The sequence below is a fragment of the Heterodontus francisci genome, unplaced genomic scaffold (genome assembly GCF_036365525.1).
Source record: "Heterodontus francisci isolate sHetFra1 unplaced genomic scaffold, sHetFra1.hap1 HAP1_SCAFFOLD_52, whole genome shotgun sequence".
In the NCBI taxonomy this organism is placed as follows: Eukaryota; Metazoa; Chordata; class Chondrichthyes; order Heterodontiformes; family Heterodontidae; genus Heterodontus; species Heterodontus francisci.
Window position 1 is genome coordinate 12,547,798 of NW_027141175.1, and position 23,946 is coordinate 12,571,743.

Here is a 23,946-nt window from a genome sequence, read left to right on the forward strand (position 1 = left end):
CCTGTGGTCATTTTAAATGATGTGCACTGTGGCCTGGTGGAATTAGATCAATCCACGGTGATGATTTTCAATGTTTTCTGTCCACGGCAGCAAATGTATGAGCTGCAACGGGTTAGAAAAGACCATAAAGGCTCATAATGGATAATAACTCATAAACGATTATAAAGATTTATAAAGTATTATGAATAATTATCGACAGTTTATAAAGGTTCTTAAGGGCTGAAAAAGTTTATAAATGATGATAAACGGTTATAGAGGCTTATTTGCATTATAATGTGATTATAAAGATTATCTGATTATGAAGGATTCTGGCTGCAGCGTTCTGTTACCCTGGGAATCAGGCCCCGCCTCCACTCCCCATCACCTTTGAAACAGGCGCAATCCCCGCTCCCAGTCACGCTGGGAAACAGACCCGGCACATTATCCCGGTCACCATGTAAAACGTTCCCCGCCCGCCACACCGCATGAACCTGGATACATTCCCCGCCCCCACTACCCGCCACACTGGATACAGGTCCCGCCCCCTCTCTGTCACCGTAGTGACCTGCCCTGCCACCCTTTGTCTCCTCAACGGCAGGCAGGGCTCCGCTCTGTCTCCATAGCGGCAGACCACGGACCCGCTCTGTCACCATAACGACAGGCTCCGCTCGCCCTGGCTCCATAGCGACAGGCTCCCCTCCCCGCTCTGTGGCATCGTGACAGGCCCCGCCCCGCGTCTCTCTCGGACGACAGGCCCTGCTCCGCTGTGTCGCCACAGCGACACGCCATGCCCACATTCTGTGTCCAAAGACGCAGGCGCCGCTCCCTCCTCGTCTCCACAGAGAAAGGCCCGCCACGCTCTGTCTCCACAGTGACAGGCCCCGCCTTCCGACTGTTGGAAATAGTCCGTGATTCAGTTCCTCTCATCTTGAATGAATTTAACAATTGGAGTAAAGGGATATTTCAGCACATTCTTCAACTGCTCTCTGAACTGAGTCTGGGTCACAGCGTAAATCACAGTGTTTGTGCAGCAACTCAGGAGTTGTAGCATGAAGCCCAATTCCAGCAGAAACAGGGGTAGATGCACAGACTGATACCCTAAATCACGCATCCGTCTCGATATCGTGTACCCCATTAACACGGCCCACAACAGGATGAAATTAGCCGAGATAACTAACAGCAAAATGATGGATTTCCTTCGGCTCTCCATCTCTGGGTCTCTGCGAGTCTCCCCACTTCTGAGAGCCTGGAGTCTTCTGCGTCCTCTGCTTCTCACTAAAATGTGTCTGATGGTGAGAGCGTTGAGCAGCAGAATGACCACAAATGGGAGCCCCGGGGTTAGAATGTTGTGGAGGAACACGATTGCTGCCCAGACATGAGATTCCACAATAGCCAGTGTTACAAAACAAAACCAGGGGACGTTCATCCTCCAGTACCGGCTTGTGAACATAAAATACCAGAAGATATTCTTTAAACAGCTCAGCACAGTCACTGTTCCCAGAACCACAGCGGCCATTTTCTCGCTGCAATATTTGCTTTTCACATTCTGGCAACAAATGGCCACAAATCGATCAAAGGTGAAAGTGACGGTGAACCAGACAGAACAGTCTGTGGCTGCATAAAGCAGAACGGCGTGGATATTACACACGGGGATGGACCATAGGAACCGAAACTGTTCCCAATAAACAATGGGAATGTGCCTCAATATCAGGTCGAGGATAATGACCAGTAGATCCGCCGCTGACATGGCCACCAGGTAGCGAGTGACACATTTGGAGAGACCGCACTTTCCCCGAGACAGGACCCCAATCGTCAGCAAGTTAACTATGAGGAAGAGAAATAAGTAGATAAATTATACATCAGGCTAGGAGCAAAGTTACCAGTTTGACTGAGGATTATTTGAGATTTATAAATGTGTTCCTGTCTCCAGTGATGGATTGAAATGATTGGAACTGAAAGAACAAATGGGAAGGTCTGTGATACGTTGGAAGGCAGGGGAGATTAAATAATATAAGGATGATATGATCATTGTTAAACTCAATGTAGATCATAATCTTCCCACTCCCTCCCTCCCCTGTCTGGTTTAAAAACTGTTCCATCTCTAATCTCTCCCAGTTCTGATGAAGTGTCACTGACCTGAAACTTTAACTCTGTTTCTCTCTCCAAAGATGCTGCCAGACCTGTTGAATATTTCCAGCATTTTCTGTTTTTATTTCAGATTTCCAGCATCTTTGTTCTTGTATAGAAAAAATTAAATGTTGGACTGACTGATTGTCTCACCACGGAAATTCAATTTCCGGCAGCACGGAATTCAATTTTTCCAAAGCAATAATTGGAAATGAGTCTAATCAGAAATCAATGAAACATATAATCTCAATCGTCACTAAGTTAACTGTAAACAGCGGGAATTAGCGAGAATTAATGCATCAGATTGGAGGATTTCGGGGTGACATTTGTCCATGTGTTGCCACATTCAGTATGTGCTAATTATTGTACTCGTGACAGTGATTTCTGCTGGAAACAGGGAGCTGAATTTAGCGGCGCCAGCGGGGTCCCGACGATGGACGAATAGGTGAGGAGATCAAAACCTCAGCAATTCGGAGCCACCGCCATGTGCACATCAGTGGCGCTCAGGCAATTAACTGCCTTTAAGGATGGGGATTCCGCCTGCCAAAGCTGCTGAACAATCAGAAGTAGTATCAGTAACTCCACCGGGAGCCATGGAACTGCCACTACTGCACCAGGCCTGGGACCAGAGCCATCGCTGGCGCCTTAGTTCCCAGGTCAGTGTGTCGAGGACACCAGGGCTAGTAGGTTGCCGGAGCCACAGCTGCTAATGAACTAGGGCAGGGACCACGAACCTGACTGGAGACCCGGACCACGGCTAGATGCGGCAAGGACACCCGTGCCAATCATTATGTCTGCTTGTGTGTGTGAGTAGCTGGCTCTGTGTTTGGGCTGTGATGTGTGTGCGTGTGTCTGAGTTATTGTGTGTGTATGTTTGTATCTGGTTTAGTGCCTGTGATCTGTTGTGATTTGATGTGCGTGCGCGTGTGTGTGTGTGTCTGGTTCCATGCCTGGGGTGTGATTGGTCTGCGTGTGTGCCAGTGTGTGTGTGTGTGTGTATGTGTGTGACACAGTCTGTCTTTTTGACTGTGTGCCTGCAATGTGGTCTGCATGTGTGGATGTGTGTGTGTGTGTGTGTATCTGACTCAGTGCCTGGCGTGAGTCTGTGTGGCTCAGAACCTCAGCTATAATGTGTGTCTCTGAGCGTGTGAGTGTGCGTGTGCGTATGAACAAGTATGTGTTTGTGTGCATATCTGGTTCTCTGCCTGGGGTATGATGTCATGCATGTGTTTGTGTGCGTGTGTGTGTGTGGACATGTGTTTTGTGTGTGTGTGTGCATGTGTGTGTGTATATGCGTGCGTCTGGCTGAGTGGCTGCGGGAAGATATGCGTGTGTGTGTGTGTGTGCATGTGTGCTTCGTTGTGTGTGTGTACGTGTGCCTTTGTTTCCAGGCCTGGGCTGCGTGCGTGTATTTGTGTGTGTGTGTGTGTGTATGTTTGCGTATCTGTGTTTGTGTCTGTGTGGGTGTTCCTCAGTGTTTGTGTTGTCTCTGTATCGGTGTCTCAGTGCCTGGGGAATGGTGAGTATGTGTGTGTTTATATGTGTGTTTGCATCAATGCACGTGCATGCAAGGATGTGTGTGCGCGTGCGTGCATTTTTGCATCTGGCTCTGTGCCTGGCGTGCAAAGATTGTGCATGTGTGTTTGTGTGTCTGTCTGTGCATGACTCATCGCCTGGTGTCTGACGGGTGTGTTTGTGTGTGTGTGTCTCTCTCTCTCTGTTTGTTTGTATCTTACTCTGTCGCTGGCGTATAAATTGTGTGTGTGCATGGAGAATCCACGAGGTGGATAATATTGTGGATATCGCATAGAGAGGTAGCCACACCGCAGGCTCAGACTCCACAGGCAGGAAGGAAATGGGATACCACAAGGCAGAGCAAGATGACTAGGCAGGAATCCCCTGCAAAACAGATATACTGCTTTGGATACTGCAGGGTGGCCCCTCAGGGAAAAAGAACAGTAGCCCAATCCGTTGCACCATGGTTGGCTTTGCTGCCCGCGGGAGGAGTGAAATATCACTCGGCATCGACGTAAGCACCGGAAACGACAACGGCAAACCCAGCCCTGTCGACCCTGCAAAGTTCTCCTTACTAACATCTGGGGGCTTGTGGCAAAGTTGGGAGAGCTATCCCACAGACTAGTCAAGCAACAGCCTGACATTGACATACTAACGGAATCATACCTTGCAGACAAAGTCCCGGACACTGCCATCACCATCCCTGGGTATGTCCTGTCTCAGCGGCACGACAGAGCCACCAGAGGTGGTGGCACAGTGGTATACAGTAGGGGGGCGTGGCCCTGGGAGTCCTCAACATCGACTCCGGAAACCATGAAATCTCATGGCATCAGGTCAAACATGGGCATGGTAACCTCATACTGATTACCACCAACCGCCCTCCCTCAGCTGATGACTCAGTACTCCTCCATGTTGAACACCATTTGGAGGAAACACTGAGGGTGGCAAGGGCACAAAATGTACTCTGGGTGGGGGACTTCAATGTCCATCACCAAGAATGGCTCGGTAGCACCACTACTGATCGAGCTGGCCGAGTCCTAAAGGACATAGCTGCTAGACTGGGTATACGGCAGGTTGTGGGGGAACAACACGAGGGAAAAACATACTTGACCTCGTCCTCACCAATCTGCCTGCCGCAGATGCTTCTGTCTGTGACAGTATTGGTAGGAGTGACCAGCACACAGTAATTGTGGAGACGAAGTCCCGCCTTGACATTGAGGATAACATCCATCGTGTTGTGTGGCACTCTCACCGTGCTAAATGGGATAGATTTCGAACACATATAGCAATGAAAAACTGGGCATCCATGAGGCTCTCTGGGCCATCAGCAGCAGCAGAATTGTACACAACCACAATCTATTACCTCATGGCCCGGCATATCCCCCACTCTACCATTACCATCAAGCAAGGAGACCAACCTTGGTTCAATGAAGAGTGCAGGAGGGCATGCCAGGAGCAGCGCCAGGCATACCTCAAAATGAGGTGTCAACCTGATCAAGCTACATCCCAGGACTACTTGCATGCCAAACTGCGTCAGCAGCATGCGATAGGCAGAGCTAAGCGATCCCATAACCAACGGATCAAAGAACAAAGAAGAACAAACATTCCAGCACAGGAACAGGCCATTCGGCCCTCCAAGCCTCCGCCGATCTTGATGCCTGCCTAAACTAACACCTTCTGCACTTCCAGGGCCCATATCCCTCTATTCCCTTCCTATTCATGTATTTGTCAAGATGTCTCTTACACGTCGCTATCGTATCTGCTTCCACCACCTCCCCTGGCAGCAAGTTCGAGGCGCTCACCACTCTCTGTGTAAAAAACTTGCCTTGCGCATCCCCTCTAAACTTTGCCCCTCGCACCTTAAACCAATGTCCCCGAGTAACAGACTCTTCCACCCTGGCAAAAAGCTTCTGACTTTCCACTCTGCACATGCCGCTCATAAATTTGCAAACCTCGATCGTGTCGCCCTTCCACCTACGTCGTTCCAGTGAAAACAATCCGAGTACTTCCATGCTCTCCTCATAGCTAATGCCATCTAGACCAGGAAACATACTGGTAAACCTCCTCTGTACCCTCTCCAAAGCCTCCACGTCCTTCTGGTCGTGTGGCGACCAGAATTGCACGCAATATTCTAAGTGTGGCCGAACTAAGGTTCTGGACAGCTGCAACATGACTTGCCAATTTTTGTACTCTATGCCCCGACCGATGAAGGCAAGCATGCCATATGCCTTCTTGACTAGCTTATCCACCTGCGTTGCCACTTTCAGTGACCTGTGGACCTGTATGCCCAGATATCTCTGCCTGTCAATACTCCTAAGGGTTCTGCCATTTAATGTATACCTCCCACCTGCATTAGACCTTCCAAAATGCATTACCTCACACTTGTCCGGATTAAACTCCATCTGCCATTTCTCCGCCCAAGTAACCAACGATCTATATCCGGCTGTATCCTCTGACAATCTTCATCATTTATCCGCAACTCCACCAAGCTTTGTGTCCTCCGCAAACTTACTAATCAGACCAGCTACATCTTCCTCCAAATCATTTATCGATACGACAAAAAGCAAAGCTCCCAGCACTGATCCCTGCGGAACACCACTAGTCACATACCTCCATTCAGAAAAACACCCATCCACTGATACCCTCTGTCTTCTATGACCGAGCCAGTTCTGTATCCCTCTTGCCAGCTCACCTCTTATCACGTGTGACTTCACCTTTTGCACCAGTCTGCCATGCAGTACTTTGTCAAAGATTTTACGAAAGTCCATATAATAACATCCAATGCCCTTCCTTCATAAATCAGCTTCGTCACTTCCTCAAAAAACTCAATCAAATTAGAAAGACACGACCTCCCCTTAACAAAACCATGCTGTTTCTCCCTAATAAGTTCGTTTGTTTCCAAGTGGGTGTAAATCCTGTCCCGAAGAATCCTCTCTAATAGTTTCCCTACCACTGACATCAGGCTCACCGGCCTATAATTTCCTGGATTACCCTTGCCACCTTTCTTCAACAAAGGAACAACATTTGCTATTCTCCAGTCCTCTGGGACCTCACCTGCAGCCAATGAGGATGCAAAGATTTCTGACAAGTCCCCAGCAATTTTCTCCATTGCCTCCCTCAGTATTCTGGGGTAGATCCCATCAGGCCCTGGGGACTTAACTACCTTAATGCTTTGCCAGACACCCAACACCATCTCCTTTTGGATAATGAGATGACTGAGACTCGCTGCACTCCCTTCTCTAGGCTCATCATCCAGCAAGTCCTTCTATTTGGTGAATACTGATGCAAAGTACTCATTTAGCACCTCGCCCATTTCCTTTGGCTCCACACATAGAGTCCCATCTCTGTCCTTGAGTGGGTCAACCCTTTCCCAGGTTTACCACTTGCTCATTATATACGTATAAAAAGCCTTGGGATTTTCCTTAATGCTGTTTGCCAATGACATTTCTCGACCCCTTTTGGCCCTCCTAACTCCTTGCTTAAGTTCCTTCCTACTTCCTCAAGTGCTTCGGATCAGATCTAAGCTCTGCAGTCCTGCCACATCCAGCCGTGAATGGTGGTGGACAACTAAACAAGTAACTGGCGGAGGTGGCTCCACAAATATCCCCATCCTCAATGATGGGGGAGCCCAGCACATCAGTGCGAAAGATAAGGCTGAAGTATTTGCAACAATATTTAGCCATTAGTGCCGAGTTGATGATCCATCTCGGCCTCCTCCTGAAGTCCCCAGCATCATAGATGCCAGATGTCAGCCAATTCAATTCACTCCGCGTGATATCAAGAAACGACTGAAGGCACTGGACATTGCAAAACCTGTGGGCCCTGACAATATTCCACAATAGTAATGAAGACCTGTGCTCCAGAACTTGCCGCGCCGCTAGCCAAGCTGTTCCAGTGCAGCTAAACACTGGCATCTACCCGGCAATGTGGAAAATTGCCCTGGTATGTCATGTACACAAAAAACAGGACAAGTCCAACCCGGCCAATTACCGCCCCATCAGCCGAATCTGAATCATCAGGAAAGTGATGGAAGGTGTCATCAACAGTGCCATCAAGCGGCACTTTCTTAGCAATAACCTGTTCCCTGACGCTCAGTTTGGGTTCCGCCAGTGCCACTCAGATCCTGACCTCATCACAGCCTTGGTTCAAAATTGGAAAAAAGAGCTGAACTAAAGAGGTGAGGTGAGAGTGACTGCCCTTGACATCAAGGCCGTGACCGAGAATGGCATCAAGGAGACCTAGCCAAACTGAGGTCAATGAGAATCAGGGGGAAAGCCATCCGCTGGCTGGAGTCATACCTAGCACAAAAGAAGATGGTTGTGGTTGTTGGAGGTCAATCATCTGAGCTCCAGGACATCACTGCAGGAGTTCCTCAGGGTAGTGTCCTCGGCCCAACCATCTTCAGCTACTTCATCAATGACCTTCCTTCAATCATAAGGTCAGAAGTGGGGATGTTCGCAGATGAATGCACAATGTTCAGCACCATTCGTGACTCCTCAGATACTGAAGCAGTCCGGGTAGAAATGCAGCAAGTCTTGGACAATATCCAGGCTTGGGTTGACAAGTGGCAAGTAACATTTGCGCCACACAAGTGCCAGGCAATGACCATCTCCAACAAGAGAGAATCTAACCATCTCCCCTTGACATTCAACGACATTACCATCGCTGAATCCCCCACTATCAACATCCTAGGGGCTACCATCGACCAGAAACTGAACAGGAGTAGCCATATAAATATCGTGGCTGCAAGAGCAGGTCAGAGGCTAGGAATCCTGAGGTGAGTAACTCACCTCCTGACTCCCCAAAGCCTGCCACCATCTACAAGGCACAAGTCAGGAGTGTGATGGAATACTCTCCACTTGCCTCCTTGTGTGCATCTCCAACAACACTCAAGAAGCTCGACTCCATCCAGGACAAAGCAGCCCGCTTAATTGGCACCACATCTATAAACAATCACTCCCTCCACCACCGACGCACAGTAGCAGCAGTGTGTACCATCTACAAGATGCACTGCAGCAATGCACCAAGGCTCCTTAAACAGCACCTTCCAAACCCGCGACCTCTACAAACTAGAAGGACAAGGGCAGCAAATACATGGGAACACCACCACTTGCAAGTTCCTCTCCAAGTCACACACCATCCTGACTTGGAACTATATCGCCGTTCCTTCACTGTCGCTGGGTCAATATCCTGGAACTCCCTTCCAAACAGACCTGTGGGTCTATCTACCCAAAATGGACTGGAGCGGTTCAAGTAGGCAGCTCACCACCACTTTCTCAAGGACAATTAGGGATGGTCAATAAATGCTGGCATAGCCAGTGACGCCCACATCCCATGAATGAATAAAACGAAATGTGGGAATGTATTAGATATAGGGTTTTCAATTTGAAGTGGGATAGTTAGGCTTTCCTGTGGCCGCAGTTGGGACTCCAAGAAGGTATGTTGCCTTCCTGGTGCTATGGTCAAGGATGTCTCAGAGCGGTTGCAGGACAATCTGAAGGGGCGGGGAGGGGGTGGGGGTGGCGGCGGTTGTACATCTACTGGCCATGGTACAGATTGGTACAGATGCCATAGATACAAAAAAGGATGACGTCCTAAATGCAGAATATAGGCAGTAAGGAAGTAAGTTGAAAAGTAAGACCGATAGTAGTGATCTCAGGATTATTACCAATGCTATGTGCTAGTCAGAGTGGAAATAACAGGATATATAGGTTGAATGCGTGGTTGAAGAGATGCGATGAGGGGAAGGGTTTTAGATTTCTGGGGCATTGGGACCTGTTCTGGGGAGGTGGGACCAGTACAACAGTTACATCTGGGCAGGACCAGGACTCATGTCCAAGGGGGAGTATTTGCTCAAGTGTTTGGCGACAGTTTAAACTAAAATGGCAGGGGGATGGGAACCTGTGCAAGGTGTCAAAGGAGGTGGATAAAAGACAAGAACAATAGACAGTCATGAGCATAAGAAAAGTGATAAGCAGAGAAATAAAGGGCCTAAATCAAACAGGGCCACCGTGAAAAATAGTGGGAAGGTGACAAGTAATTTAAAAAATTGAAGCCTGACGACTGTTTGCCTTAAAGCACAGAACTTTCACCATAAAGTGGATGAATTAATCGTGCAAATAGATATAAACGGGTATGAAATAGAGGGATTACGGAGACATGGCTTCAGGGTGAACAGGGATGGGTAATGAAGATCCAGGGATATTCAGTATTTAGGAAAGACAGACAGAAAGTAAAAGGCGGTGGAGTTGAAATGCCGTTTCAATCTTCCACAGTAGTGTGCAAGGATGTGAGCTCTGAAGATGTGAACTCTGTATGGGTCGAGCTGAGAAACACTAAAGGGCAAAAACGTTAGTGGGGGTTGTATATAGAGCTCCAAACTGTAATGGTGATGCGAGGAATTGCATTAAACAGGAAATAATTAGAGATGCATGCAATAAAGGAACATCTGTAATTATGGGTGACTTTAACCTGCATACAGATTGAGCAAATCAAATTAGTCACAATACCGTACAGGAGGAATTCATGGAGTACATACAGGATGGTGTTCTGGACCAATACATTGTGGAACCAACTAGAGAACAGGCCATCCTAGACTCGGTATTGTGTAATGATAGAGAAATAATTGACAATCTAGTTGTCTGAGACCCCTTGGGGACGAACGCCCATAATATGATAGAATTCTTAATCAAGACGGAGAGTGACATAGTTAATTCTGAGACGAGGGTCCTGAATCTTAATAAAGGAAACTCCGAAGGTATGAAGGGCGAGTTAGCAATGATGGATTGGTAAACGTTACTTAAAGGGATGAGGGTGGATAGGCAATGGCAAACATTCAAAGAGGGCCTGGATGAACTTCAACAACTGTGTGGCGCAGAAGTAAAACGGGAAAGGTAGCCAAACCATGCTTACAAGGGAAATTAGAGATAACATAAGACCCAGAGAAAAGGCATGCAAATTCGCCAGAAAAAACAACAGACCTGAGGATTGGGAGCAGTTTCGAATTCAGCAAAACAGAATCAAGCAATTGATTAAGAAGTGTAAAATAGAGTATAAGAGTAAGCTTGCGGGGAACATTAAAAAACTGTAAAAGTTTCTGTAGGTATGTGAAGAGAAAACGATTTGTGCAGGTAAATGCAAATCCCTTACAGTCAGAAACTGGGGAATTTATTATGGGGAAAAAATAAATGGCTGATCAACTAATTGCATACTTCGGTTCTGTCTTCACAAAGGAGGGCACAAATATCATACCAGAAATGTTGGGGAACGCACGGTTTTTGCTGAGAGGGAGGAACTGAATCAGTTTTAGTAGAGAAATGGTGTTGAGGAAATTGATAGGATTGAAGGCCGATAAATGCACAGGGCCTGATGGTATGCATCCCATAGTCCTAAAGGAAGTGGCCCTAGAAATAGTGGATGCATTGGTGTTCATCTTCCATGATTCTATAGACTCTGGAACAGTTTCTACAGATTAGAGGGTAGCTAATGTCATCTCACTATTTAAAAAGGGAGGTCGAGAGAAAGCAGGGAATTTTCGACCAATCAGCCTGACGTCGGTAGTGGACAAAATGCTCGAGTCCATTATCAATGATTTTATAGAAGAGCACTTAGAGAACAGTGGTAGAATCTGGCTGAGTAGGCAAGGATTTACGGAAAGGAGAGCATGCTTGACAAATCTGCTAGAATTCTTCGATGATGTAACGAGTAGAGTTGATAAAGGGCAGCCACTGGATATGGTTTGTTTGGACTTTCAGAAGGCTTTTGACAAAGTCCCACATAACAGATTAGCCTGTAAAATTGCAGGTACAACAGGTGGTAAAAAGGCAAATGGTATATTGGCCTTCATAGCGAGAGCATTCGAGTACAGGAGCAGGGATGTCTTGCTGCAACTGTAAAGGGCCTTGCTGAGGCCGCACCTGGAATATTGTGCGCAGTTCTGGTCTCCTTATCTGAGGAAGGATGTTCTTGCTATAGAGGTAGTGCAACGAAGTTTACAAGACTGATTACTGGAATGGCGGGACTGACGGATAAGGAGAGATTGAGCCGGATAAGATTATATTTGCTGGAGTTCAGAAGTGTGAGGGGGGGATCTCATAGAAACCTATAAAATTCTAACATGAATTGACAGGTTCGATGCAGGAAGGATGTTACCGATGGTGGGGGAGTCCAGAACCAGGGGTCATAGTCTAAGGATACGAAGTAAACGTTCCAGGACTGAGATGAGGAGAAATTCCTTCACCCAGAGAGTGGTGAGCCTGAGGAATTCGCTATCACAGAAAGCAGTTGAGGCCAAAACATTGCATGTTTTCAAGAAGGAGTTAGATGTAGCTCTTGGGGTGAAAGGGATCGAAGGATATGGGGGAAAAGCAGGAACAGGTTACTGAGTTGGATGATCAGCCATGATCATAATGATTGTTGGAGCAGGCTCGAACGGCCGAATGGCCTACTCCTGCTCCTATTTTCTTTCTTTCCATGTTTCTGTGGCTGTGTGTGTGTGTGTGTGTGTGGGTGTGGGTGTCAGGCTCAGTGCCCGTGGCACGATCTATATGTTTGTGTGTGAGTGTGTTTGTCAGTTCCTGGGGTGTGAACTCTGTTTCTGTTTGTGTGTGTTTCTGGTTCATTGCCTGAGGTGTGATATGTGTGTGTGTGTGTGTGTGTGTGTTTGTGTGTGTGTGTTTGTGTGTGTTTGTGTGTGTGCGTGAGTGTGTGTCCTTTTTGCATCTGGCTCAGTGTCTGTTGTGTAAAAAGTTAATGTGTGTGGTGTATCTGTTTCAATACCTGTGTTGTTTGTTTGTGTGTCTCAGGAACTGGGCTGTGCTGCCTGTGTGCATGTGTGTGTGTGTGTCTGCAAGTTTTGCTCAGTGCCTGTGGTATAATCTTCGTGTGCGTGTGTGTGTGCATGCGTGTATCTGGTTCAGTGCCTGGGTGTGATGCGATCCATGTGTGAGTGTGTGAATGTCTATGTGTGCGTGTGTGTGTGTATGCCTCAGGCCCTCTGTTATGCTTTACTTGCGTGTGTGTATCTCACGGCATAGGCTGTGCTCTCTGTGTGTGTTTCTGCGTGTGTCAGTCACGGTGTTTCTGTGTGGGTGTGTATTTGCATGTGTTTGTGTGTATGTGTGTCTCAAAGCATATGTTGTGCTTTGTGTCTTCGTGTGTGTGTGTGAGTGTGTACGTGTGTGTGAGTGTGTACGTGTGTGCGTGTGGGTGTGTGTGTCCTTTTTGCATCTGGCTCAGCGTCTGTTGTGTAAAAAGTTAATGTGTGTGGTGAATCTGTTTCAAGACCTGTGTTGTTTGTTTGTGTGTCTCAGGAACTGGGCTGTGCAGCCTGTGTGTCTGTGTGTGTGTGTGTCTGCAGGTTTTGCTCAATGCCTGTGGTATGATCTTCGTGTGTGTGTGTGTGTGCGTGCGTGTATCTGGTTCAGTGCCTGGGTGTGATGTGATCTATGTGTGAGTGTGTGAATTTCTATGTGTGCGTGTGTGTGTGTGTGCCTCAGGCCCTCTGTTATGCTTTGCTTGCTTGTGTACATCTCAGGGCCTAGGCTGTGCTCTGTGTGTGTGTGTGCGTGTGTCAGTCACAGTGTTTCTGTGTGGGTATGTATTTGCATGTGTTTGTGTGTATGTGTGTCTCAAAGCATATGTTGTGCTTTGTGTCTTCGTGTGTGTGTGTGTGTGTGTGTGTGTGTATCTGATTCAGTTCCTGGAGTGTGATGTGTGTGGGTGTATGTACATATACATGTGTGTCTGGAACTGTGCCTGGGCTGTGACCAATGTTTGTGTGTGCGTATGTGAGCGTGTGATTGCGTGTGTGGGTCTGGCTCATTGCTGGTGTGTTATCTCTGCGTGTCTTTGAGTGACTGCATGTATGTCTCTTTGTCTGGGTATCTTGCTCAGTATCTGCGATGTGACGTGATGTGTGTGTGCGTGCGTGCGTGTATGTGTCGTCTATGTGCGAGAGTGTGTGTGTGTGTGTTCGTATCAGTTCCTTTGTTAAAGTGTGCGTGTGTGTGTTTGTGTGACAGGGCGTGCGTTTGCTGTGTATCTGTATGTTTGTGTGTCTGTGTTTCTATGTGCATCCGTGCGTGTGTGTCTGTGTTTCTGTGTGTGTGATTGTGTGTGTTTGTGTGTGTGTGCATCTCGTATTCAGGGTGTGAGTTCTGCTGTGTGGTGTGTTTGTGTATCAGGACCTAGATTGTGCTGCGTATCTTTGTGTGTGTGTAAGTGTTCAGTGTCTCAGGGCCTGGGTTGTGCTCTGTGTGTGTGTCTATGTGTTTGTTTATGTGTGTAATATGCATTTATGTGTCTCAGGGACTGGGTTGTGCTGCAGTGTTTTTGTGTGTGTGTGTTTTGTGTCTCAGGGACTGGGTTGTGTGTGTGTTTTTGTGTGCATGCTTTTGCCTCTGGAATTGGGTTGTGCTGTCTGTCTGTGCGTGTGCTTGTATGACTGTGAGTTTATGTACGCTGGTGTGTCACAGAGCCTGAGTTGTGCTGTGTGTGTGTGAGTGTGTGTGTGTGTGTGTGTGTGTGTGTGTGTGTATGTGTGTGTGTGTGTGTGTGTGTATGTGTGTGTGTGTGTGTGTGCATTCCTGTATTTCAGACCTGCATTGTGCTGTAGTGTGTTTGTGTCTGTCTGTGTTTTGTGTCTCAGCACCTGGGCTGTGTTGCGTTGCTTTGTGCCTGTGTGTATCTATGCGTGTATATCGATGATTATTGTGTATTTGCCCGTGGTAGCGCGTGTGTATGTCTGTCGTGTGTGGATGTGTGCGTGTTTTTGCCTCTGGGATTGAGTTGTCCTCTGTGTGTGTCTGTGTTTGTATGTCTGTGTGTTTCTGTATGCTTGTGTGTACCAGGGTCTGCGTTGTGCTATGTTTATGTGTTTTTGTGTGAGTGTGTGTGCCTGCGTGTGTGCATATGTTTGTCTGTGTGTGCATCTCGCATTAAGGGCGTGCATTCTGCAGTGCTGTGTGTTTGCGTATCAGGACCTCGATTGTGCTGTGTGTCTGTGTGTGTTTTGTGGCTCAGGGCCTGCGTTGGCTGTGTGTGTGTGTGTGTGTGTGTCTTTTGTGTCTCAGCGCCTGGGTTGTGCTGTGTTTCTATCTGAATGTGTGTGCCAATGTGTGTGTGTCTATGTGTGTGTGTGTGCATGTGCATGTCTCTGTGTGTGAGTGTGTATGTCTGTGTGTGTGTGTGTTGTGCATCTGTGCTTGTCTGGCTCAATTCCTGGGTTGTCATGTATGTTTGTCTGTGTGACTATGCATGTGTGCATGTGTGTATGCCTGACTCAGTGCCTGTGATGCCAAGTGTGTGCGTGTTTGTCTCAGGGCCTGGGTTCTGCTATATGCCTTCGTCTGTGTGTTTGTGTGCATTTGTCTGTGTGCATGTGTGTGTGTCTGTTTCTGCCGTGTTTCTGTTGTGCTGTGCATTTGTGTGTCTGCCTCAGGGATTGGGTTATGATCTGTGTCGGTGTGTGTGCGTGTGTGTGTGTTTGCACTTGTGTGTTTGCACGTGTGTGTGTGTTTGTGTGGATCCGTCTGGCTCAGTGCCTGGGGTCTGATCTGTGTCAGTGTATATGTGTCTGTATTTGTGTTTGTTTCTCTCTACTTGTGTGCATGTATTTATTTGTAGATCAATCTGTCTCAGTGCCTGGAGTCCGATCGGTTTGCATCTGTGTGTGTGCGCGCGTGTTTTTATCCCTTTTTGGCACAGTGCCTGTGTTTGGATTGGTGTGTGTGTTTGTGTGTATCTCTGTGTGAGCACGCAAGTGTTGCTGCCTATATGTGCGTGTGTTTACGTGTGCGTGTCTATGTCTGTTAGCCTGGGGTGTGATCAGTGTGTGTGTGTGTATGTGTGTGTGTGTGTGTGTGTGTGTGTGTGTGTGTGTGTGTGTGTGTGTGTGTGTGTTTGTATATCAGTCTGGCGCACTGCCAGGGGTCTGATCGGTGTGTGTGTATATGTGTACGTTCCTTAATTATTTTGTTTTACATCTTTGGCTGTGTGTTTGTTTGTGTGTGAGCGTGTGATTGCGCGTGCGCACTTGTGTATCTGGCTGACTCAGTATCTGGGGTCTGACTTGTGTGTGTGCGTGTCGGATCACTGGGGCCAGTCTGGAATGCCCTGGTGAGGGGCATTGGATGGGCAGTCTGAAAGCCCAGCGAATGGCGTGTCCTGGCAGGCTCATTGTTTACTGCATGGGCCCCTCTGTGAGCCACAGATAGCCCATGCAGGAGGGAGACTCCCCAAGCCTGCAGGGAGGGAACCCCGTTTTACAAGGTGCCCTCTCCATGACACATAAGTACCCCTGCCGCTCGTTAGATCTCAGCAATCGTGGGAGAGATCGTTAAGTGGTCACTTAAGGGCCTCAATTGGCCTCTGGTGGGAAAGTCATTGTCGGCCTATCCGCACCCCGCGAAGATCACTTGGCGATGGGATAACCACAGGCCTTCTTCCACCACACCCATCGCGATTCCCTGGGCCACCCGCCTCCGAACTCATTTTACGGGGGCCCATAAAATCCAGCCCAGGATGTGGTGAGGCCATGGATGAATTTGAAAACAAGGATGAGAATTTTAAAATCAAGTCATTGTTTTAATCGACAGCCAATCTGTGTCAACAAACACAGGAGTGATAGGTGAACGGGAGTAACTGTGATTTAACACATCAGTAGCAGAGTTTTGGATGACTTGAAGTTTACAGACAGTGGGATGTGGGAGATCAGCAGGAGGGCATTGGAATGGTCAAGTCTAAAGGAAATGAATACATGAATGAGAATTGTGAACAGAGTTGTGAGACAGAAGTGAAGTTCAGAGATGTTATGAAGAACTTTTTTGGCCCGTATTCAGGAGAACCTGCAGCAAATCCAACAAGAGAGGGCTCAGTTTGAGACTTAGTTTTAGGAAATTAAGATGGGCAGGTGGAAGGACTGGCAGTGGGAGAGCATTTTGGTGGTCGTGATCACTATTTAGTTATTTTTACCATAATTAGGGAAAATGACAGAGATAGAACAGGAGTTAGAGTTTTCAATTGGGGCAAGGACAGTTTTACTAAACTGCGGAGTGATTTAGCGAAAGTGGACTGGAAACAGCTACTTGAAGGTGAATCAGTGTCAGATCTTTGGGAAGATTCAAGGTGTTCAGAGTAAAAATGTTCCCACAAAGAAAAAATGGCGAGATGGCCAAATCTACAGCCCCATGAATGTCAAGGAGCCTGCAGGGAAAGATATGGCCGGAAAGGAATGCTTATGTCTGACACTGATAACGCGATACTGGATAAAACCGAGAGTATAGGAAGGGGAGGGCTCAGATCAAAAAGGAAATTAGGAAAGCAAAGTGAGATCATGAAAGAATATTGGGAAGCAAAATCGAAGTGAACCCAAGGATATTTTTTTACATTACAATGAGAGCAAGAGGATAACGAAGGGGAAAGTAGGTCCCATAATAGACCAAAAAGATTACCTATGTGTACGCGAGGAAGATACTGGTATTGTTCTTAATGAATACTTCGTGTCGACCTTCACAAAGGAGGGGGACGATGCAGACATTGTAGTTAAGGAGGAAGAGTGTGAAGTATCGGATGTGATAAACATAGGGAACGAGGAAGTGTTCGTCGGATTAGCATCCTTGAAAGTTGATAAATCACCAGATCCGGATGAAATGTACCCCATACTATTAAAAGAAGCAAGAGAGGAAATAGCAGAGATCCGACCATCAATTACCAGTCCTCAATGGATACACATGTAGTGCCGGAGGATCGGAGAACTGCTAACATTTTATCTCTGTTTAAAAAGGGAATGAAGGATAGACCGAATAATTACAGGCCAGTCAGTCTAACCTCATTAGTAGGCAAAATATTGGAATCAATTCTGAAAGACAGTCTGAAAAACTGTAACTTCAAAAGGCAAAGGTTAAACAAGAATCGGCAGCATGGATTTGCTAAGGGAAGATTGTGTCTGACTAACTTGCATGCATGCTTTGAAGAAGTAGCAAGGAAGGTAGATTAGATTAGGTTAGAGATACAGCACTGAAACAGGCCCTTCGGCCCACCGAGTCTGTGCCGAACATCAACCACCCATTTATACTAATCCTACACTAATCCCATATTCCTACCAGACATCCCCACCTGTCTCTATATATTTCCCTACCACCTACCTATACTAGTGACAATTTATAATGGCCAATTTACCTACCAACCTGCAAGTCTTTTTTGGCTTGTGGGAGGAAACCGGAGCACCCGGAGGAAACCCACGCAGACACAGGGAGAACTTGCAAACTCCACACAGGCAGTACCCGGAATCGAACCCGGGTCCCTGGAGCTGTGAGGCTGCGGTGCTAACCACTGCGCCACTGTGCCGCCCATTAGGTAGATGAGAGTCGTGCAGTTGATGTGGCCAACATGAATTTTAGCAAGTTTTTGACAAGGTCCCACATGGAAGACTGGTTAACAAAATAAAATACCATTGGATCCAGGGCAATCTAGCAAGGTGGGTGCAAAATTGGGTCAGTAGCAGGAAACAAAGGTAATTGAGACTTTTTTTTGGTGGCTGGAGAGCTGTTTCCTGTGGCGTTCCGCAGGGCTCAGTACTGGGTCCCCTGCTTTTTCACGTACGTATTAACGATTTGGACCTAAATGTATAAGCATGATCAATACGTTTGCAGATGATGCAAAGATATCTAGGAGGATAGCTGTAGGCTGCAGGAAGATATTGATGGTCTGATCAGATGGGCAGAACAGTGCCAAATGGAAATCAACTTGGAGAAGTGTGAGGTCATGCATTTGGGGAGGTTCACAGATGTTCACAGATCCCTGAAGGTTGCAGGAGACGTCGAAACAGTGGTTAAGAAGGCATATGGAATCATTTCCTTTGCTAGCCGAGATATAGAACATAAGAGCAGGGAGGCTATGCTAGAGCTATATCAATCATTAGTTAGGCCACAACTTGAGTCCAGTGTGCATTTCTGGTCAACTCATCACAAAAATGATGTCATTACACTGGAGACAGTGCAGAGGAGATTTCAGAGGATGTTGCCAGGTCTGGAAAAATGCAACTATGAGGAAAGTTTGGAATAGGCTGTGATTGTTCTCCTTGGAACAAAGAAAGCTGAGGGGAGATCGGATTGAAATGTAAAAAATGTAGAGGGAACTGGATAGAATGGAGGTGAAGAGTCTATTCCCCTCAGCAGAGTAGTCAGCCATGAGGGAACATAGATTTAATGTGATTGGGAGAATGATTGGAAGACATATGAGGGGAAAAAAACACCCAGAGTGTGGTGGGGGTCTGGAACTCACTGACTGAAAGGATTGTAGAGACCGAAACCTTCATCTCCTTCAAAAGGTGGCTTGATGCGCCTCAGGTGCTGTAATCTGCAGGGCTACGGACCAAATGCTGGAAGGTGGGATTCGGCTGGAGGCTCGTTTTTTGGTGGGCAGAGACACATTGGGCCAAGTGGCCTCTTTCTGTGCTGTAAACATCCTATGATTTTCTTGGTGCAGTTAGGCTGTTTTAGTGAAGGTCTGAAGCCTCCTCCACCTCCTCCTCAGGTGCCCTCTGGATTCCTGGTGTCAATGCCTGTGTCCTCATGACGGTGATGATATGAAGGGTGCAGCAGAACACCATGAACTTGGACACCTGCTCCCGTGTGTACTGGAGGGCTCCCCCCGGGAGGTTCAGATATCGGAAGCATTGTTTCATCACACCAATGGTCTGTTCCATGATGGTCCTGGTAACTCCATTGCTCACGGTAAACACATGTTAATTGCATGAGGTTCGTTGACAGTGGGAGACTGGTTTGTGTGTGGGAACATGAGCTTCATGTATAGGGGGTTTCCTTTGTCTCCTTGGAGCCACATTCTGATTCTACATGGCAGCCCCAAGTGTTGGGACTGGCTGACTGCTTCCGAATGAATGTATCGTGGCTGCTGCCAGGATAGTGGACATTCACCAACATGATGTACTGGGCATACTCACACACAAATTGTACATTAATGGATTGAGAGTTCTTTCAGTTCCTTTACCCTTCCCTGTTGACACTGGGGCCCCGCAGAGCCACCGACGCCGTCAGGAATCCCGCTCTCCGGACAAAGCCAAAATACCTCTCATCCTGCTTCTCCCAGCTGAGGGAGGAAATGATGACATAGATGGCCACCCCCACCTCCCAGAAGTATCAATGGACAACACACAGGCCGAGTAACTACTGGCCACTTGGTTTAACATCAGTTCTGAGTAAGTTTTTAAAAACAATAATCGTGAGAAAAATCAACATGCAATTTACGCACTTGGAGAAGTCTGAGTTAATTGAGGATTGTCAGCAGGGATTTTTAAGACGCAGTCATGTTTGACTAAGCTAATTGATTTTCCTTGATGAAGTATCAGAAGGTTGACGAAGGGAATGTGGTGGATGTTGTCGACGTGGATTTTAAGAAAACGATTTATGAAGTAGCACACAAAGGTTGGTTCTCAAAATCGAAGCTCATGGAATAGCATCCAATTGGATCAAATATTGTCTAAAGGACAGAAAAGAGCGAGTCGTTGTAAATGGCTGTTTTTTCGAGTGGAGGACGGTTGGACAGTGATGTTCCCCAAGGGTCAGTGCTTTTTTTTCTGCTAAAAATGAATGATCTGGATATTGGAATAGCGAGTGAAATACCAAATTGTCTGATGATACCAATATTGGGGAGTGGTACACAGTGAGGATGCTACAAACAGCCTGCAACGGGATATAGATTGGCGAGCAGAACGGACAGAGAAGTGGCAGATGAAATTTATGATTTAGGATTCAGAGGTGATGCATTTTGACAGAAGGAATAGGAAGGCAATATAGACTTAATGGCACAATTCTAAAGAGTTTTCAGTAACAGAGGGGCCCATGGTTCCATCTGGATTGATCTTTGAAGGTGGCAGGACATATTAGGAACGTGCTTAACAAAGCGTATCATATCTTGGGCTTCATCATCAGAGGCAAAGATACAAAAGCAGGGAAGTTATGCTGAAACTTAATGAAGCTTTGGTTGCACCCCAACTAGAGAACTTTGTCCAGAACTGGTCATCGCACGTTAGGAAGGATGTGAGGGTGTTTGAGAGGGTGCAGAGGAGATTTACCAGAATGGTTCCAGTGATGGGCGTTTTAGTTACAAGGTTAGTTTGGAGAAGCTGGAGTTATTCTCACTGGAGCAAAGAAGTTTGAAAGAGATTTGATAGAGGTCTGCAAGATTATGATAGGCTTAGATAGACAGACAAGCAAAATCTGTTCCCATTAACTGATTAAACATGGATGAGGGGACACAGATGGAAGATATTGGGCAATAGATGCAGGGGGAAAATGAGTAAGCTTTTATTGTACACAGTGGATGGTAATGACCAAAAACTCACTGCCCATAAGGGTGCTGGAATCCGAGACAATCAGTGATTTCAAAAGGACATTGCATGGGCACCAGAAGGAAATTAAATTGCAGGGCTACGGGAATTGAGTGCGAGAGTGGGACTGATTGGATTGTTCCACAGAGAGCCTGAATGGTTTTGATGGACCGAATGGTCTCCTTCTGTGTCGTAAATGACTCTATGACTCCATGAATCTCTACTGCTCTGTGTTGGAAAAGCCAGCTGCTCCTGCCTGGAAAGATCCAGATAGATAAAAGTTCAATGAAGCTGTGATCTTAACAGACACTGGCAGCTCCGTCCTCACCCTGGTGTGAGGCTGCAGCTCGTGCTACAGGAGGCAACACGTGTTGTTGGAGGCAGCACAGCTCTGTGACCATTTCCTTATTGAATCAGAGTTGCCTCACATATTACTCCTTGGTTTGTTGCAGGTAGGATAAGTGCTATTGGAAAACATGGGGTGGGTAGGGCAGATCCTCCTCCTCCTCCCTCTTTACAGAGTTCCCCCTCTTTGCAGCCTCTGTTCCATGTGTTGGTCATGTTACAGACCCACAGACGCTGCAACTACAGTATCCATACCTCGGCCAGAGTTGGGTCACCAAATCCTCTGTCCTTCCTGAATGTCTGCAGCGGCTCACAACACAACATCCAAAAAAACATCCACAATACCTCCACTAACTTTACAATAGCAGAAGTAAGTCAAAAGACTCCCACCTGTAAGCTTGCTCTTTTAAACAACCATAGAGGAAGTTCCTCGTGCTGCTTCATGTATGTTCTGCTGAGAATGACGAACACAGGCAGGCAGGGGACATGCACAGACCAAGTTTCAAAGACGTACATCAAAGCTGATGGAATGGTACACTGACATCACATTCAAACCCCTCCTCATATGAGCAGCACATACCTGGTATGACTGAGCTGGAGGTCTTCCCAGCATCGGACACTCTTCTGGCCAGACTAGAAGTGCCAGCTGTGCAGATCACACCAACAGCTCATACGTGATACACCCAGGCTAGAGCCCTGCCCAGCATGGGGCACTGCACAGGTCACACTTGGATTGGCCGGCTGTACTGATCACATGAGCAGCACATGCATGGTACATCTGGGCCAGAGCCCTGCTCAGCATGGGGCACTCTGCTGTCTACACTAGTGCCCTGCCCAACATGGGACACTATGCTGGCCACAGTAGAAGTGGACAGCTGTGTGAGCCACATCATTTTATGGATCCCAGCTTCTCTGCCGTCAGCACAAGTCACAAATGGTGGCTAAGGACAGATACAGCGAGAAAGAAATTCACTTTCGAAGGAAAATTGAAAAAAAAAAGATTGAAGGCAAAAGATTTGCAGGAACATGGGAATGGACAGAGGAATGGGACTAATTGGAGGGGTGAGGCCATGGAGGGATTCAAACACAAGAAAGATAATATGAAAATTAAGGTGCTTCCAGCTAATGTGGATCAGTGAGCAAAGAGATGACGGGTGATTGGGATTTAGTGTGAGTTAGGATACAGGCAGCAGAATTCTGGTGGTTTATGGAGGTTTATAAGTGCGCAGGTGACGAGGATAGCATTGGAATAGTCAAGTGTGGTTCAATAAAGGCACAGATGAGGGTTTATGCAGCAGATGGGCTGAGGCAGAGGTGGAGACGGGTGATATTACAGTTTTGGTAGTAGACAGGATTGATGATGGAGAGAATATGGAGATGAGCTCATCTCAGGTATAAATAGAACACAGGGGTTGTAAACAGTCTAGTTCAGCCTCAGACATTGGGCAGTGAAGGGTACGTGGTTCATGGATAGGGGCTGGAAATTGCAATGGAGACCAATGGCACTGGCTTCACTCTTCCCAAAAATAGCATCGCATAAAAATATTTCAGTGAACCAGGGTTTGCAGATCTTCTAGCTGGAAATAGAGACAGCAGCAACAGCAGCAAAGATGAGATTGAATTACACAAGCTAGAATACAGTCAGCAATGTGTTATAGAGTGAATAGCTGGAGATAAAGATTCACCAGGAATAACAACAGCAGCAAGATGGGCAGATTAAATTACTGGAGCATTAATGCAGTTAAACATGGTTTATTGAATTAATAGCTCTGCACAGTGACTTACCAGGGACACCAACAACAGTGAGCATGGGATAGTAAATGTATTGAATAATCTGAAGTGCATGATCGATACGATTGTCTAATGAGAGCCAATCATAATATGTAGAAAAAAAGTAAAGATCCGAGGATAAACTCCTGCCCATTGTTGAAGCATTCAAATCCATTGCTCTCAGATTCTGATTTATCCTTTCCCTATCTCTGGAGCCGCTGATCCCTGTTAGTGCCGGGTTTCATGCTCCTGCTGACACTATGGGATACACATTGAATGGAGTCCTGTATTAATAGAAGATGAAAACCCTCCAGTGACACAATAAGGGTCCATGGAGACTGACATTAATTACAGTCACTGAACAAACAGGTTCTGTTAATTCCTTTCAATCCATTACTTTTTGTACCACAATAAAGTCGAACATTTACCCAGTCTAGATGGATGTATGAGGGCTGCTGAGGGGAGGAATGGTGGAATAACAGAGGCACTAGCCAGAATCTTCCAATACTCCTTGGATATGGGAGCGATGACTAAGGACTGGCGGGTTGTAGATGTTGCACCTTATATAAAAAAGGAGAAATGTGATATAGCCTGCTCCTACTGAGCAGTCAGACTAGCGTCACAACTGAGGAAATTTCTAGAGGTGACCACCCAGGAGAAAAATATTTGTTGCTTGGAAAAACAATGGATAGTAACTGGATAGAAACCAGGATATGCTAATGACAAATGATGCCTGTCAAATTTCAGCAGCAACAACAACTTATATTTATATAGTGCCTTTAACGTTATAAAACTTCCCAAGGTGTTTCACAGTAGTCTTATGAAGCAAAGTATGACACTGAGACACAACAGGCGATGTTAAG

The 23,946-nt window shown here is 46.8% G+C and overlaps 1 protein-coding gene across 1 annotated transcript; it reads right to left on the bottom strand.

Annotated features, from left to right (window-relative positions):
* Positions 1-892: 892 nt before the first annotated feature.
* On the bottom strand, positions 893-23,258 carry LOC137362413 (probable G-protein coupled receptor 139). The gene is made up of 2 exons (XM_068026820.1): positions 23,099-23,258; positions 893-1,803 (listed from the first exon to the last, which is right to left on the bottom strand). Exons 1-2 carry the CDS (start codon positions 23,256-23,258, stop codon positions 893-895), a joined length of 1,071 nt encoding a protein of 356 aa, XP_067882921.1.
* Positions 23,259-23,946: the final 688 nt, after the last annotated feature.

What these genes read in the sequence shown, in the direction of transcription:
- LOC137362413 (XM_068026820.1), bottom strand. Translation starts at nt 23,258, where the DNA reads ATGGATTTGAATGCTTCAACAATGGGCAGGAGTTTATCCTCGGATCTT. An exon ending in CACTGTTGTTGGTGTCCCTG is followed by an intron (nt 1,804 to 23,098) that starts GTAAGTCACTGT and finishes TCTTCCTCATAG; the next exon opens with TTAACTTGCTGACGATTGGG.